General features: G+C 30.1%; 1 protein-coding gene across 3 annotated transcripts in view; it reads left to right on the forward strand.

Moving 5' to 3' along the window:
* The window catches only part of Sec16 (endoplasmic reticulum export factor secretory 16), a 99,310-nt gene that overhangs the window by 19,287 nt on the left and 60,804 nt on the right, over positions 1-19,219 (forward strand). For all 3 annotated transcript variants that reach the window (XM_085811850.1, XM_085811851.1, XM_085811852.1), the window contains 9 exons: positions 1,516-1,636; positions 1,880-2,017; positions 5,262-5,374; positions 7,551-7,705; positions 9,936-9,997; positions 13,133-13,271; positions 14,229-14,510; positions 15,183-15,362; positions 15,722-15,839. In XM_085811850.1, the coding sequence (XP_085667976.1) occupies positions 1,516-1,636; positions 1,880-2,017; positions 5,262-5,374; positions 7,551-7,705; positions 9,936-9,997; positions 13,133-13,271; positions 14,229-14,510; positions 15,183-15,362; positions 15,722-15,839 (1,308 nt within the window). The remainder of the gene's footprint in view (positions 1-1,515; positions 1,637-1,879; positions 2,018-5,261; positions 5,375-7,550; positions 7,706-9,935; positions 9,998-13,132; positions 13,272-14,228; positions 14,511-15,182; positions 15,363-15,721; positions 15,840-19,219) is intronic.

The raw sequence follows: 19,219 nt of genomic DNA on the forward strand, positions 1-19,219 counted from the left end.
AAAAATTTATCAATAAATTTCCATCCAAGTGCTTTTTTCCTTTCTTCCCCCCCTTTTATTTTATGTTCTGTTAGAAATTGTGTGGCTATGCAGTTTTCTGGCAAATGTACTAACTTCAGTTTATTCTATTACAAGCAAATTTCGCAAATGTAATAAAATATAATTTTTGATAAAAAATGTCACGATTTATCTGTAATATAATAAAAAAATGCATGCAGAAAATGATCACCTTACCTGTTAAAGCTAAAGAATTGCTATGCCCATAGTTGCTGGAGTCTGAGATTTTCTGAAAATTTTAACTACTTCTAGAAGGATGCTGCATTTATTCATAAGTACCATATAGGAAAGTTATTTGGTACTTTTCCGTTTTGCCGGCGCAGGTGATAAAGTCGCCAATAATGGTACAACTGGTGCCAAACGGAATATCCTCGCTGGTAACCTTTTACGCTTCATTTTCAAAACAAGTCAACGCCATTTCTTATGAGATTGAGTGTCTCTTTCAATACTGGCATACAATTACATAGAATTTTTACCAGATATTTCAATTTTATGCCTTAAGGCCATTCGCAGTAATTAAGTCAATTAAGTTGCAATCGCACCGCTCATTCGAAAGCAAAAATATAGAAAAGGCAACGTCAAGGGTTAAATTCATCAATTCTAAGGAGAATACCATAGCGAAGTAAAGCACCGCGGTTTTACATAATTTCTGAGTAAGCTATTCGTACGAATTGAAATAATTCTGGCATCTAAACATTTATTCCATATTAAGATTTAACTTGAAATTAATGTAAATAATTACTGAGAGAATTAGATTTTTGTAGCGTAGTTTACGTGGGATGAGATCACTTGGGGTCACGTGATACAAACCGGCGACTCGGGATGTTGAACCATGAAAGCATAGTAAATTCTTAAATTAATGTCTTTTTACAAATTTGTCTTTTTACAAAATTTTAAACGCTATTAAAATGTTTGTGCCTTCAAAATAAAAAATTCTTAGAACTAGCATTTGTTAAAATTTTTTATGTGCATATTGTATGTTGTCGCCAATAAAGTCTGCTTGGCGAGATTTGCGCCGGCGAAACGGAAAAGTACCGTTATTTTCTTCTATATCAAGATTCAGTTGTATATTGGCATATATCACTTACATTATAAAAGTACCTTTGTCATTTTGTATTAATATTTAAATAGCATAAATGTTTCTTTCTTCATTTAAAATTTTTTAAAAAAAATGTTTCAGCAAAATTATGTTATTTACCTTTATATTCATAATTTGTTATATTTCAACCTACATTAAGCCACTAATTTTGTACTATATTCTTGGAACTATTTTTATAGTATGTTTCTTTCTGTTTCAACCATTGTTCTTGATATTGTACTTCTGAAAATTAATGGACTGTAAATCGTATTCTTTGCAGTTTTTGACTCATTTTGGTCAATGTAACATGTATTATGTGCTGTTTTTGCACTCTGACTAAACTAGTTTTAAAAGTTTAAAAAATATTCTATTTATTATAGGTTATGAATGTGATCCATATCAAAGGTATTCTTATTACGCGCCATACTACGATGCATATGGATATGATTATAGCAATTATAACTATGGTTTTTATGACGAACTCTACAGAAATGATCCAAGGTTTGTTCTGATAATTTTTGTTAACAAGCAGCATAACTGTAGAATGAGACTTTTTAGTTTTTATGATACATTTTTGTTATTTTGTTTTAATCTATTAAATAGTTTAATCAAAAAAGTAATAAAATTGTTTAATAAGAAATTATAAATTCGAATTGTAACTGTCTTAAAATTTAAGGTAATGCCTATTTGAATGATAGGTTTGTTTGAACACATATTTCTTTAAAAAAATGTATTTGTTTTAAGGTATAGGCAATATCGAGAAGCTCAAGAACAGCATCGACAGTATTATGCAAAATATGGATACGAAACCGATTATGATCGATCTAGTATACGTTCTGGTCGCAGCTCAGCCAACGAACTGTCTAAAGATATGTCATCTAGGTATATTAATTAGTATTTCTCATGTGATATTAGGAAATATTGTGATTGTATTTCTGCCACAAATGAGAATTTTGTTGAATGTTCTGCTGATTTTTAAACTTCATGTCATAGTAATGAGAAATCTTCCCTTTTCAGAAATGTTGAGAATATGCATTTGTACTAAAAAAGACTTAAACAGGGTTCGTAGCGGTCCTTACAAGTGCTTATAAGTCCTTATATTTGAAAATAAAATATAAAGGCCCTTATAGGTGCTTACTTTTTCTTTAAAGCCCTTTTTTTTTTTTAGTGTTTATTTTTTGCTATTAGTGCTTTTTTTTTTTAATTCTTTGTTTTTAATGAACGCGCATTTTTTCCCCGTACTAAAGCCGAAGCTAAATAAACAACTTTTCTTTCTTATATGCAACGTCAGATGGTGAATCATACTCCCGAAAATTGCTTCCCCCCCTTCCTCTGCATTAACGTAACCTATGGTGCACGCGAGAGTATAGACAGTTGCATGTTGTTCTATTGGCCAAAGAATTGCGAAAACGTAGAAAATTCCGGTACGTTCGGTATTCTTTTCCCCCCACCCAAATACTACACACGTTTGAATTTCTATCAAGATTTTAATAAATTTGCATTCTCGTTCCGCGTGGTCAGTTCATATTTGTGTTTACTATGATCATTATGCTTATATTATGAGTATATGTATGAATATTTATAATAGTATAGTTGCAGTAACTGCTGAAGTATAGATAAACTTCCAAAAATGGGTGTGTTTTTACACAGATTAGCTTTCTAAGAAATAATAATCGGAATGGCTTAAATAAAAGGAAAGTAATCGACTAGTCAAAATAATTTCATTTTCTTTGCCAGTACATTATACAGTACGGAGGTTGGGAGTTTCTCCGCAAAATCTCTAATATTGAAGCAGCGGACTTTTTTTTGTCACTGTCCAATCTGGATTGAATAGCACTAAAGGTTTTTGCGGTCTACCCAACCCAAGCGAAGATTGATTCTATTCCGGAAATTTAATACAGTCTGTTGAAAATTAGAATCAGAAACACCCCAGATTAGTAAGTCTCTTTCTTTTCCTTTATTTAGTTCTTTTTTCTCCGAATACCGGCAGGTGTTGATTCCGATTGCGTAGTATCCGATATGGAAGAATTACGCACACGTATTGCGCAATAACGTTTGCGGTATTTTGCATTGATAATTAATTTTGATGTTCGGTCTGAGATTTGTTTATGCACACTTAACCCCTTCGAGCCGGGTAGCGAAAACGCGCGCTTAAAGCGGAGCGCGCTTATTTCTTGTTTAAATGCATATATTACACATTTTATTTTAATTACTCACCATTTTATGACTTTTAACATTATACATCTGAAAACTAAATATATTACTTAAAATTCTCTTTTCGTATGAAAAATTTTAAAACAGGGATCTACACACAGTCCTACGTTACATTCCTTGAACTCCTAATAACTCATTTGCCGTTTTGGAGGATTTTTCCGGGAATGTGAACAAACGAAGCATCGTCGTCTCATTTTCTTATCAGTCTTTTCTGAACAAGTTTTGGAAAATGTCTTTCAGTTAATCTTTCAGAATCAGTATCAGAATTTCAGAATCAATATCTGAAATATTTTGCATCATTTCTGCTATCTCATGCTCTGTTAAACATTTTCGACACTTCGACATTGAAACGGTAAAAACAGAAAGAATTCATGTCTAACAAAATCTAATTATATTCTAAAAACTGAACTGTAAACCAAAATACTCAACGCTTTAGCGCATATAAAACTTCTACTTACAATAAACAACTACCACGTGCGAATAAAGTGCGATTTAAAGAGACGTCATAAATCACGCCATTCGGAAACATTTAGTTCCCCGTTTGTTTATATAATAAAAACACGTGTATGTGAGTCATGCTTCTCTCATTTCGAGTAGAAGGTCTAATGTACATGTATCTGAAACCATATGGGCATACAGTGCCATCTTGTGGCAGAAATTATAGTTTAAAAAACGTTCCAAGGTACTGGCACAAATACGTGACAGTCGGTAGAAAACGCAACAATGCTCTGGCACGCCTGCGTGTCGGCCAGTAGATAAGTGCGTTCGTTGCTGGCACATATACGTGTCAGTCGGCGCGAAGGGGTTAAAAGAGTTTTACTGTGCTTTCTAAGCAGAATATTTCTCAGTTCCATTGGTTTTTATATGATGCACATATCAAAATGTCAAAATCATTTATTTAGCCTAAATTTAAATCTAAAGAACAGCTACTATCTCCCCCACTCCTCTTTTTCCAGTTACTATCCGGAATATTCGGGAATTTCGAGTATGCGGGTTAGTTAAGCTTTTACTGTTAAAGGATGACTGAATGAAGCAATTTTCTGTCTTCTGATTTCAGAAATGTGCCTCTTTATTACTTAAATTACTTTGCTTGGGATATATGTTAAGGGAAAACTGCTATGCAATGAAAATTTAGAAAATGTTCAGAATTTAAGTTAAATTATTTAAATATTAATATGAGTGGAAAAATAAATTGTATTTATTATTAGGTGCCAAATGAATACAATTAATATGGCTTATTATTATTTATTTTTTATATTTTCAACTGAAATATCATCATTAAATTTTGTAATATAGTTTAGTTCTGCATAGTTTTTTTTTTTTCTCTCATTGTAAACTAATTCTGTAAATTGAACTGTCATTTAAAATTAAAAAAAAAAAAAGTTAATTGTTTTCCATTGTTGAGGTAATGCTCATTCTCTTAATAAATATTGCAGTGTTCATATTTTAAATTACAAGTCTAATTTTTCTTTTAAGGTTATGCAGTTGTGTATAATGTAATTAGACAGGTGCTTATTTTTTCCTTAAAATGTGCTTGAAAAGTGCTTATAAGTGCTTATTTTTTTAACTAAAATGTGGCTATGGACCCTGTTAAATGATTTATACGAGTAGAATACTGAAAGATATATAATCAGTATACTCAATGTATATTTTATATTTCCTTTTAAAATCAGTTGTTCATAGATGCAAAATAGACTTTGAAATGAAGATTGTAAAGCAGAGTTAATATAGTGACACTTTTAAAAAAAGTGTATACTTTATTTGCTTTCACTTAAGTTTAAAGTTTTTTTTGTTCTGTAAAATATCCCCCCCCCTTAAATAATGAGATAGTTTTTATACTGTAAGCCTAAATATTGTAACATTTATACAGTAAGTGTAAGTATTCTTCTAAAGTATAAAATTATCTTTTCAGTCAGTATCCTGAACCAGACATTGACTCAAATGAATCAGAATTTTCTACTTACAATCTACAACAGAATTATTCGTATGATGATGTTCGTGCTGAAGTTTCAGCAGAAGTACCTGGTCAGTATCTGCTGTAATTTTAAGAGTATTGCATTTTTACTATTAGAATAAATTAGTGAAATTGTTATAATTTAGGGTAGTTTTATTGTTGAGACTACATACTTCTTGTGATAGTTTTAAAGATGAAAAAATTTCACTGTAAAAACAGACAGCTGTAGATACTTTGATATTCAAATACATTTTAAAAAATGCTTGCAGTTAATGCATGAGTTTCAATGCTTGAAATTAGGTGTTATTGTGTGCAAAAGGTAAAGATTTATGCTACCATAAAAGAAATTATCACCCCCTCATTTGTGGAAAACTTTTGTTTCAAGCTCTTATGCTGAGATGATCCAGTAAAAAATAAATAAATAAAACTGCTCGCCTTAAATAACTAAATCTTTTTATCATTACCAGAGTATAAAACTTACTATAAACTTATCATGAAAAGTTAAAATTACAAAGATGAAATTGTGAATGGTGTTGTATTTACGTTTGTTTTATTTTGGAAAATTCTAACTTTTAGTAAATTTATTAATCATTTGTGAGTTTTTTGTCTTTAAAAAAGTTTTGTTTATCAGTTGGCATTTAAGATAGCTAACTTAAGTGCTTAAATTTTTTGGCTGTATCCTAGGATTAAATAATGGTTACTTTCATATTATCACAACCACCTTTATAAAAGTTGCCATATTTTCAGTATGCCAGACCAAATATGACAGAATGTGGCAACAATGCCCATATGCTTCAATTTTTAACAAGTAACTTAGCCATTTTCTAATGGCAACCATGCTCATGCTCTTCTGTTATGTTTGTTGATTTTTGCCACATTCCAAGGTACAACAGATTTTATTAAAAAAAGGGGTTTTTTTTTTTAAATTTTTATTTTATCATGAGCACAGTTTTAAAATATGTGCTTGTGGAATTTACCTACAATGGAAGAAAATGCAGTGAAATTTCTGCACTAATATAGTAATTCAATGAAAAATCTTCAAAGGGAACAGCTGCTTTGAATTCTTAAAGCAATTACCATAAGATTCCAGTGAGGAAAAAGGAACAAAAACTTGTTGTAAATAGGTTTATTGACTAATTTTCAGAATAAATATTTAATTAAAATGTAAAATATATGTGTAATAAGAATTTGCTATTATGAGCCACCAGTTCTTTTTCTTCTTCTGTAGTAAATTTGGTGTTCAGTGGTGGTTTTTTTTTTAAGAGGGAGAGAGGAAGGGAAAATTGTCCTTTAGAAGTAGGTAGATGTTGAATGTGAAGGATCTGCATTCCATGGTAATTTTAACATCATGTGGAAGCACCGTCACTTAAATTGTGTTTAAAGGAATTATGAGCATTTTTTCTGTATGCCTTTAATCTAATGGTTAGCAGCATATTCATCCTACATCGGAAAGATCTGCAGTTTGATTCCTTATGAAAACATAACTGATTTTTTGTATTTTCTTCTCTAAAAACCTAGTGTTTACAGTTGAATGTAAATGAAATATGATGTACAATGACATATCACTGCATGGATTTGGAAAATCTTTTCTATTTGTCTTGGAGAAAAGTAGTGAATTATGGAATTTTTCTGTGCATGCACTCATCGCACAGTAGTTAGCATATCTAGTGAGCAGTTAGAATATCTGCATTCTGATTTCCAGGGCTTAGTTGATTTTTCACGCATTTTGCTCCAAAAAACCCCAATGGTATCTGTATGTATTTATGTATGTAGGTAGTATTGGAAGATATGGAAAGTTGTAAAATTCTTTTCAGAATTTCATCAGCAGAATCCTGTGTGAATTGGATAATGACTATATTTTGATGTGATAGTTTTTCTCAATTAAGTTTGGAATTGTTAAACCAATCCTAAATGCTACACTTCAGGGAACAATTGATGCCATTGATGCAATATTAATTGTAATATGTGAGCAGCTATCATAACTGGGGCATTTTAAGTCTTTTAGTTCTTATCTTTAATTGGTGTAATATTAAAATTGAAAAAAATAGGTTGGAGGAAAATAATAATTAACTCAACTTCTCTCTTTTTTTCACCCCCCTTTTTTTCTGCCTCTAAAGGAAAAAAAAAAAGTTTGTTTCTGATGTTAAGTTGCAGTTGAAATTCAAAGGTCAAAATGCTGTTTTATCATTAATTTTTTTAAGTAATTCATTGTTAAATAGTTTTAAACTTTCATTCTTTTTCATTTAGATCATAAATCTACACCTTCAGCTCGCTTGACTCCTGTGAAGTATTCATATGCTCATCCCATAGCTCGATTTTCCCCAGGTGGAATGTTAATAACTGTTATGCCTAATCCCCTGAGTACTGCTTTAGCCACACCAGTAACAATACACAGTTTACAGGTATGTATTGTATTGAGTTTGCAATAATAATTCTTGACTTTTTTCCTTTATAATTTTCACAGAGATTTTTACTTCTTTTAGGAAAATAATCTTTCATTCTGATGTTTTCAGGAATCGATAAAAAACAAGGAAATATAGATTATTATAATTTGATACCATAAATGTGTTATTAAAGTTAAATTTATATTTCTGTAGTTCTTTTAACACGTATTAATATCTGCTGTTTTTAATATTTGTATATCATATGTAATTTTTAAAAACTGTTAAGCATTTCTGTAATAAAATTAATATTTTATGAAGTTTTACCCTCTTATGTAATAAAAATAAAATTGAAAAATTGAGGGAATTTGCTTACCCAGATGCTAAAAAATGCAAGAAGTTGGTTTGCAGAATGTTTTGGAAAAACTTAAGCATTAAGTAATAGATTGGTAAGACTAAGATTTTTTAAATGTTCAAAATTTTTTATCCTCCTTCATTGAAATATAGGTTATAGTTTACACATTAGTCATTTAATCCTCAGAGTGGTGTTACATTTTTGATCTGCTAATGAAAACTATAGAAACATCACTTATTAACTAAATTTGTATCATTTAGTATTTTAGTCTGTTTTCATAAACTTTGATCCATTAAAATAATATTTAGATCATTATGATAAATAAGAGCAGAAAATGTTTTATGTGATAAGATTATATATTTGGAATGACAGAAAATTTCATGACCGGCTTTATCTAGTCATTGGCTTAAAAACAATCAGAATTTTAAACTACATTTTGCTGTACATGTTCTTAGAAATGAATTAAAATTAATATATTTATGTAAGTTTTCATAGATATTTCATGCTGTGCAGCAGGGGTGACCAACCAACCTTTTTGAAAAGAGTGCCACTATCTTAAAAAAAAAAAAAAAAAAAAAAAAAAAAAAATCTATCTATCTATATATATGAATTTAAGATCATACAACAATGTTACTTTGCAACTTTTCCAAAATACTACAAAATTTAAAAATGTGAAATAAATGTTATTTATGGCTGGTTATGAGATTTTTACACAAGTAGCACTTTTTTCCCCCCTGTAAGTCTGAACATGAGTAGTGAACATTTAAAAAATATAATAAACAAAACAAGTGAACAGTCTAGAGTTTTATTGTAAATAAACATTTTTAAAGGTTTACTCAGTTAGGTTGTGTATAAAATAAAAATGAATAATTTGAAACATTTAATTCTAAATAACTAAATAAACAGGTCAATACTTAGTGTGATTTTTGAATATGTAGTTTTTTTGCCAAGTCATCTATATTAGGATTAGTTCTTGGAGATGCTAACAAAATTTGGCGTATTAGGTGTATTTCATATTATTATCTTCATAATAGAAAACATTTGTTCACAAATGTATGTTGATCCATGCCTACAACAAAACCTGAGGGCCAAATCGTGTAAATTCAAAAAATTTCTTGTTGTACAAATTTCCAAAATTCAATATAATTTGGATCACTTGCAGTTGAAATAAGTTCCTTATATTTGCTTTTCAGTGTAGTATGCTGCTGTATGTTAGTAATTTCAATTGGGTAACAATTAACATCGTGCAGAGAAACTGAATTATTATATTTATTCTGATGTGCCTATGTGTGTATCTATCAATGGAGATGATACAGATGATATTATTATTTTTTTTTCCAAATCTTTTAATTGAAGACATCTTTGCATTCCACTATTAAAATTCCGCTGTGGCGCACGTGCTGCTGGTTGGCCATCACTGCTGTACAGTGCAACTTTGTTTAACATTTGATAAAAAATATTCAGATGAAGATGATTTGTATTTATTAATGAAATATGCAGTTTGAGATGCTAGATAAAGCTTTTTCTTTCTTTTTATTGCTTAAAAGTATTTTTGGTGGTTTGAGGAGGGGGGAATGGTTATGTGAAGAAATGGTTTTTCGATTAAAGACAAGTCTTGACAAAAGCTACTGTGAATTAGGAAATTTAATTTAACTCTTTAAATTTAAGGATTTTATAAAATTTCAGCATTTTGAGTTTTCTTGTTATTAACTTATTTATTTTCAAAAGTGTTTTGTTATTATAGCATTTTATGGACCCTAAATAAAAATCTAGTGATTTATGGGACATATTTATTGATATTTAAAGACATTTTTTCTCTCTACTTTTAAGAAAAAATAAAATGAGTATTCATAGAAGTTCAAATTCAGATTTGAAACTTATGTTCATCTTTCTTAGGTAATTATGGAAAATGAAGAATCTTTCCAAGAATTAAAGAATTACCAAGGTCCTCTTGTTCGGTAAGTTCTCTCTTGAATGAAATAAATTGTTGCACCCCCTTTTTTTTGGCTATTTGAAAAATTATTTAAAAAAATGTTTTGCAAGCTGTATAATTTTAGTTTATTAATTTTATTAGAATTGTGAATATACCTTGCTAAATAACATATCCAACTAATTATTTTTAATTTGTAACATGAGAGTTTTTCCTATGATAATTCATCTAACCCTTGTAATTGTTATCTTTTTATAAATATTAATTTATGTTTTAAAAAAATATTTATTGTAAAATCTGTCTATTTTATATTGTTGATAAGCTTGATAAATGCATAATTCATAATAAATTTTAAATTGTGGAAAAAATTTAAGTTTATGAATTATGTATTAGCACGCATATGTGCATGTAAAGACATGTAAAATATGTGTGTACAGCCTAATTCACTTCATTTTTATTTTGTTGCTTTTAAATTTCTTCGGGTTGAGATAAAAGAATATTAATTTTGAATTTAATTTAACAGGAAAGAGATGATAATGTACTATTGGAGTTTTAAAAGATAAAGAGATAAGAACTATTCTGTAAAAATATATATTCAAACAACTGCGCAGTGTCCATGTTTGAAATTATGTTTTGAGAATCTGTAATTTACTATACTATCTGAATTTAACTTTATTTACCGCTTTTGTACATGATACTACCAAAACTTGGGTATGCATCAAATATTTTCCAAAAGTTCAATAAATCAAACAATTTGCATTACAATATCTTTTACATTATCTTCGATAGCAGCAGTAAGAAATGGTCCATACAAAAACTCATTTCCTCCAATTCAGTCATCCACTTCAAATCAAATGTGTCTTTATTTATTACCTATTATTCAAAATATTTAAAATTTATTACAGACTATAATTTGAATATAATTTTACTAACTATAGTACAACTTTAATTTCTTTATATATATATATATATATATATTATCTTTGAGCAGCAGGGTCTCTGTGAAGTACAAATTGGTTATTCCAATATGGTAAAGCATGCAAGGGCTGTATGCCTAACTGGAGGGATGTCTTCAGAGAGAGCTTTCTGGGGGAAATTGGTTCATATTTACGTTACATATTGGTAGGACTTCCAAAACTAGCCATGTAATCAGCCCATTCACCTGGATGTCAACCTATGTTGATCAACCAGCATTTAGTGGTCTTAACCACTCAGTTGCTTGTGGGGCCAATCACAGGTTAGAAAGCACTGCCTCACATTAATTCTGCTGTTACTTTCTACACTTGTGTAGTTGAATTAATTCAATTCTTTAAACTTATGTGCTAAAACTGAAATTCTGTATTTATTAAAAGAAAAATGGGTATTATTCCATTTTGAGGACCGTAAAAAAATTGCAGCGAAAATGTATGTGCAAAAGTGCCAAATCTAACAAACGCACCCATTTAACAGCGCGCCAATTTTAGCGTACGCTCTGATTTCAGATTGCGTAAGTTTATATAGTTCTATATTTCTTAAGATGCAATTGAAATACTAGTTTAATTTTTAAATCCTTTTTTGATTTTAAATCCTTTTCTGGTATCCTATGGATTTAACAATTTAGGAATTGCCCATGCCGAAAAGTCTGCAGTAAAATTTTGGATAACGTGCAGAATCATCCACTACTTGACGTGTTTTTAAGAATTGCACATACTTGGTATCCATGTACACATCGACCTATCTTCACTTAAAATAAAATATCAGAATTGCGCAAAAATGGCACTGCGCACACCCTTGACTTTATCTATGTATATCGACCTATTTTCACTTAAAAAGTAAAAGAAAATTGACAAAAATCCAATTGTTTTTAACCCTTGTAAAAAGTGGCAAACAAGTAAGTGGGCGATTCTGCACTTTACCGAGCATTTTTTCTAAGAAAAAGCATCATTCATGATAGAAAATTATGTTTGAACAACCAATGAGATGAAATTATGCTTTAGCGATAACTTGGTAGCGAAATAGCAATGCAGGCATGCATTCAGTTATGTTTAGCAAATTTTATAGAAATTATAATAATGATCTGAAATAGTTATTTACTCTTATGCTTCCATTCAGTCATGTTTAGCATTTTTTATATAAATTATAACAATAAAAAATATTATATGAAATTAACTTTTCATCTAAATTAAAACATCAATCTTAGGTAGTTATTTACTATTATACTTCCTTTCTTGCGTTAGGGTTGCCGCAATTATTTTTGGAAGCACTGGCATCAACAATAGTTTGGCAATTTTTTTTACGGCCCTCTAAACCGAATAGTACCGAAAAATGCTTTGTTTTATAGCTGCCATTTCTTTGACATATTTTCCATCTTTAACATCAGGAAATCTGTGCAAGTGTTATTTTAAGAACTGAAACTTATCTACTGCTGATCCAAACAAGTTTGCTCGTTGGAGTTGGAATTCAGCATCTGAAAAATTGTGGACACATTTGGTGCACATGCCAACCACATGCAAACTTAAAATACATTTTAACATACACCAGAATATGCATCCAAAAGTAGGGATTTGTCTGAATTAGAAATGGCATTTAAGACAAAAATAGAATGCTGATGACCAAGCAGAAAATGCTAAATAATTTTGATAACAAAATTTATTCGTTTTCTCGACTAAAGTAGGTTATACACATATTTGCTTATAGATAAAAGAAAAGTGTTTTTAAATCCTTCGAAAATGAGTGTGAATTATATGCATTTTCAGATTAAATAGTTACATATTAACAGAATTCTATTGTATTTTTATGTGGTACATAAAAAAAAATATGAGAACCATTACGCAAGTATAGCATTTTATTAGGTACATGAGGGGGAAGAAAACTGAAATATCACAAAAGACACTCTTGTCATCTATGAGCAATTTTATTGGTTTATATAATTTGAAATATAAATATTGCTAGTTGTTCAATTTTTTAACAGCAGAGTTGTCAAATTATATTTACATCATGTTGTAGTTATGTAGAATATTTCTGAAGTATTAACCCTTTGCAGTATTGGAACTTTTCAATTATTAAATATATTGTAAATTGTGTTAAAGAATATAAAATGTATACTGTTTATTTTTTAACATAAGTAATTAAGTAATTTAAATTCTGTGAAGATAATTTAAAATTTACTTAACATTTGTTGCAGTGGATTGACACATAAAAATGATGTGATTGAATTTTGCTCTCAGAAGATCAAATCTTTAAGACAGAAAGAAGATATTGTTGATAGAGACTCCTATATATTATTGTGGGAATTAATGATTGTTCTGCTGAGGCAAAATGGAGTAAGTTTTTTCCCCCCAGATGTTTTTGTTAATTGTTAATATGGTAAGAAATTTTAACTGTGTATATCAGTAACGATTATCAAGACGAATTTTGTTAGCTCATAATTGTAAATTTTGTCCTTCTAATGCATCCTTAACCCTCTGAGCATTATGACCGGCTTTATCCGGTCATCAGAAGTTTTGCTACTTGGCATATATTAGGTTCTAATTTAAGACATTTTGCTTTCTTACTTTCTTTAATAATGTAAATATCATCTTAATGAATGTAAGTTTATGAAAATACAGACTAAAATAAGTAATTATACGAACTCAATTAATAAATGCTGTTTAAATACTGGTCTTCATGACGGATCTAAAATCCTGTGCTGCTTAGAGGGTTAAATATTATATTTATTTCTTAATGTATTTTTATACTTAAACATTTCATGCTATAGTAGCCTCTTGAAATTCTTTAACAGACAAAAAATGCCTTACATGTCAATTTAGAATACTGTTAATGAAAAAGCACTGAGTATTTTGTTGTGAAGTTTTAATATATAACATGACATGTAATGGAACTGTAATTTTAATTTTTTTCAGTTTTATACTTCATATAATTTGCCCAGATAATATGACTTTGATATTTCTTGTTTTTTATAATGTTACATTTTGGAGGGCAAGCAGCATAAATTCAGTGACATGTAAAGTGTAGCGATTATGCAGTGTATTTTAATTGCAGTTAATATTTTAGATAATTTAAATTTTTCATGCTAAGAATTATTTCAGAATTAAATATTTCTTTTGTAGTTTCTTCCTCTTTTTATTTTGCATTTTTTTCGCATTGAAAAAATATGTTAACCATAAGGCAAAGTTTTAAATTCATCAAAATTTTATTGTAAAAGTTTCACGGATTATTGTTAAAAGTATTTTTACATGAAAAAGTATGAACCTGTGTTCTAAATTTATTATTTGCCACAGTCTGTTGCAGGTAGTGATATTGCAGAATTGTTATTAAAAGACCATGAAGTTTTGAGGCCACACACAGTGCCATTGAGACATGCTATTGAGACACCTCAAGGAGAGCAGTCTCCTGCTGATGTAAATGATTCATCTAGCCAGTCTCATGCAGGAGACACTTCATCACCTGATGAAGGCATTGTTGTGCTTCATGATAAAAGCAGTCTTAACACATCACACACGGTGGATGTAGATAAAGTGACTCGTAAATTTCGAGAGTTTCTATTGTTTGGTCATAAGAAGGTAGAGTTCTTAATTTTATGCGAAAAATATTTAATAAATTTTCTATTTGAATATTTGTATATAGTTACATATAATGAAATGAAATAATGGAAATAATATAATGAAATGGAAGAAAAACATGCCAATGTAAATTTTTAAATTATTTAAAAAGCAACCTTATTTTGGCATAACTGTTGCATAAAATTCTATTGATTTTGAGAGCAGTCGAACTAAGATTCTCCTGCTTTTTTTTTTTTTTTTTTTTTTTTTTTGTTGTTGTTGTTTAAAATACTTTTTCAAGATAAAGTATGAAAAACACCTTAATTAGTACCATTGAATTGTAACTTGTATTGAATTGTAACTTGTATTGTATTTACATTCTTATTTATTTTAGTGGTAATAAGTTAATTCTAAATTTTTCAGAAGAGTTGAGAAAGGTAAGAATGAAATACAGTGAAGGAAAGTAATTGAAAGTATAAAAATGATATTCAGTATTTTGATGCATTAGTATATTGTAACGTCTTTAAATGTACATTTTTACCCTAAATTCTGAAAGGAGTGCAACAAAGAAGCTTAGGATGTTATTATATATAGGAAACTGGAAATTAATTTCTTCTCTAGAACAGATAAATTGAAAATACTTCAAAATGTGTTTAAGAGTGTTCAAAATGTTTTTTTTCTTTTCTTTTGTAGGATGCTTTAGAATGGGCCATGAAGCATGGTTTGTGGGGTCATGCCTTATTTTTAGCATCGAAAATGGATTTAAGAACCTATGCTAATGTGATGACTAGGTTTGCCAATTCTCTTGCCTTAAATGATCCACTTCAAACTTTGTACCAGTTAATGTCTGGTAGACAGCCATCTGCTGTAACAGTGAGTTTAAATATTCCTAAATCTGAATACATATTAAAATCGAAGGAAAACAAAATTATTAAACATATATGAGCATAAAATTATGTATAAGATCTTTTCTTAGAAGAATTTTTTTTTTTTTTTTTGTTCAATGACCTTTGAAATTCTTCTCTATAAAAGTATTTTAACGTTAAAAAAATTATATTTAGTTCTTACATATTATAAGTTATTTTAAAATTGTTTCATGATCCCTGATTTCAGCTGCATGAAATATTTTACTTTTCAGTGAGTTTTAAAAAAATTTAAATGAATGATTTGTATAATACCTTTATATTTAAATGAATGGTGTTGATGAGTGTCATTTTCCCCCCCTGTTTTAGTGTGTAGCTGATAAAAAATGGGGAGACTGGAGACCTCATTTGGCTATGATTTTATCTAATCCATCTACTCATCCAGATGTTGATTCGCGTAGCATTACAACACTTGGAGACACACTGGGTATGTTTAAATTTATTATGAAAGGGAAGGAATGCTTTGACTGCATTTCCCCTCTATTCTGTATTAATTTTACTGTCCAAAAATCGAGAGGGAAAAATTACGCAAATAATTTTTCAAGGGATGCATTTACATAAGAACATAACACATGTAGTCATGGATAAACAGTATTATTTGAAAAGAAACGTAGATTCCAGTAAGAATATAGCAATGATAACATTACAATATCTAATAAGATATCTTAATTTCTACTCCTCTGTAACTTGAATCTCACCTGTTCTTATTATGTTTACTACTCCTTTGGTCTCAATCATCCATAAATAATTAGGAAGGTTATAAAGTATTTCTTCTGCCTTTTTAGCATGCCTTCATGATATAGTGGTCAGCACACTCGCCGTGTATTTGAGAGGTTCGAGTCGAAGGCATTGCTAATTTTTCACATCTTCTGCTTCAAAATAACCTAATGTCTCTACAGTGGCACCCAAACTCAAAAAGTTGGTGGGTGATAATTCTCCACCACCAGGATTTGGCAATTGGGTCCCCTAATCCCCAGTCACCATTTAAAAGGGAGAGTACATAAGGTATTTCTCCCGCCTTCTTAACATGCCTTCATGGTATAGGGGTCAACACACTCAACGTGTATTCGAGAGGCCCGAGGTTCGAGTCCCAGCGAGAGCATTGCTCATTTTTCACATCTCCTGCTTTGCAATAACCTAATGTCCCTACAGGGTGAATGTGTGACTGACAGAGTGAAGTCGTGGACTGAATGTCAGTTCATGTTTGCTGCACTGTGATTGGCTGGTTCTGGTATTAGTCTGGCATAAAATTCAGAAGTTGGAAAGTAAGAATTCAGTATGACCTTCACAGATAGTTTGTGAGAGTTTGTGTAGTTAGTAAGATGAAAATAATCGCTATGTAGGCAGATCCATTTAAATTTTTTTTTTGGGGGGGGGCTCATTCTCTGAATGCATCAAGGAAATGGAATATTGTGGGTCCCCTTCCCCCCCAAGAATCTGATGTTAAAATGCTAGGGGGAAGTATGTGAAGAAACACAGTATTTCTTTCTTTTGGTTTGATTTTACAAAAGTAGACATAGAGATCTTGCTTTTGTATGTACAAGATAAAAATGCTACAAGGATTTCAGATGCATGTCTGTAGAAATCTACGCTCTCATTTAGCATGATACGGGGACCTCTGGTACAAATCTTTGCGGCTGAGTAAATATTCAAGCATTTCATTGCACAGTTGGAAACACTCAGTTCTTATAAAACTGAGTGAACCATTTATTGTACCATTTCATTTGTCCTTTGATTTTATTTATTTATTCCTTGATTTTATTTATTTATTCCCCCCCCCCTGGTATGTAAGGATGCATATGACTTTTGTACTAAGTATTTTAAATAAAAAATATGAGACGTACCAAAATAAAGTAAAAAAAAAAGTTTTAAATAAAGTATCATAAGTCGTTAGTAATAGTAAATAAAATTCTATTATTGTTTAATTTGTCTTTAAATTATAGAGAAGCATTAAGTTAAAAGGAAATAAAAAGTGTATTACAGTCAAAAGTCGTTAATCCGGACTCGTCGGGACTTTGGCGATTCTGGATTATAGATCATCAGTTTAAATCTGGTAAGATGGCATGCAGAAATTATAAAATTAAAATTATGAAACCGTAATTTATGAAATAAAGAGCAATTATGATCTAAAGGGTATCAAAATTTACAAAAAAAAAAAAAAAAAAACTTATTATTTATTTGTTTACTTTATTAAACATTTCTTTCAATGTAAGTTGTTTAAGTTGCTTCATTTTTTGTGCTAATACTTTCTCTTAAATTCTATAAACAGACATAATTTCTTGTTCAGTTACAAAGTTCCGTTGTTTAAGTCCCGTAATTGCTGTGCCGAGAATATCGACTAACTTGTCAATCGAAATTTTTTCGTTTTCACTAACCTCTCTGTCACCTTCTTCATGTCTTTATCCATTTGTTGCAGCAATTCCACTTTTTGTTTGATGGACATCGAAACATACTTTCGTTTTGTAGATCCTTTGAGAGCTCCAGCATCGGAAATTCTATTTGACATAATCGAAAGTTCAAGTTTACATTTATAAACTTGCTCTTACAGTCTACAAAAAATAATAAGCCGCATCCAATTCGAAGATTAAGGAACAATGCAATCATCAACATTAACTGAAATAGATAATTAGATAATTTTAGCTTATACCTTCCGTTATACATTAAATGCGCACGCGAAAACGTATTCTGCGCTTGCGCACATGCCTATGCGCAGTCGTAAAGGTCTTACGCACATGCGTAAACGCCTATGTGCATGTGTCAACGTGGAGAATGCGCAGAAACTTTTTAGCTTTGAGATCCAGATTATAGAGCATTCTGGATTATGGATGTCCGAATTAACGACTTTTGACTGTATACCTTTATGTTCACTTGGTAAACATTTAAATATCCTGAAATGAAACTTATTATCTTACTAATCAGAAAAAATAAAATAGTCATTTGCCTGATTTTATTAATTTTGTTTAACCCTCCGGAGGTTTTGAAAGAGATAAGGTATTGTTTTGTAAAGCATCAGCAGCTTTATCAACAAAATGCTTCAACAGCGTGGAAGTTTTCTGTCACTGTATCCACCGAAAGCGTTAAGCAGTTTTTCTTTACCCCCTATACCTGCAGAGAATCATCCAGATGAACTAATTAGTGTAGGCTCTAAAAGTATCAAATCACTATCAAAGCTTTGCCCTTCAGGAGTTTTCAAGAAGTAGAATGCTTCAAAAGCGATCTGACCTTGTAACAGTAACTGTTCGCTTTATGCTATGGATTTTGTTATCAAATAAAAATTTTGAGGGAAATTGAAAATCAAGACTTTAAAAGAAAAAAATGTAAATGTTTAATTTTTTTTTCCATTCATGAACCTCCATTTTTATGTATGTGTGCGTGTTTATATATATGTATATATATTTAAATTTTATGGAAATCAATGTGCATATGGCATTAATATTAAAAAAAATATTTTTGTGTTTCTAATACCCTTCACTTTATTTATTGAATTTACTTCTTTATACAATTGCTTGCTAGGATAAAAGGAATATTTTCTTACTAAAACAATATGATTTTTGATAGTTCCCAAGATAGTTTACTTTTTTTAATAAAGTAAAACAGGATTCGCACGTTCCTTAAGAGTCCTTAAAAGTCCTTATATTTTTTGGAATCGATATTTGGTCTTTAAAAGTCCTTAATTTTGGCCAAAATCAACAGAAGGTCCTTAATTTTAATCATCTGAAATTTCTGTCTGTTTTTACGACTGTCATTTTGAGTGTGAATTAGCATTTTGAGGAATATTTTTGGTGATTCAATGCCGTATATATGGTA

This window comes from Stegodyphus dumicola, chromosome 2 (genome assembly GCF_044657685.1).
Source record: "Stegodyphus dumicola isolate Sdum_Otavi_A_Nest chromosome 2, ASM4465768v1".
NCBI lineage: Eukaryota > Metazoa > Arthropoda > Arachnida > Araneae > Eresidae > Stegodyphus > Stegodyphus dumicola.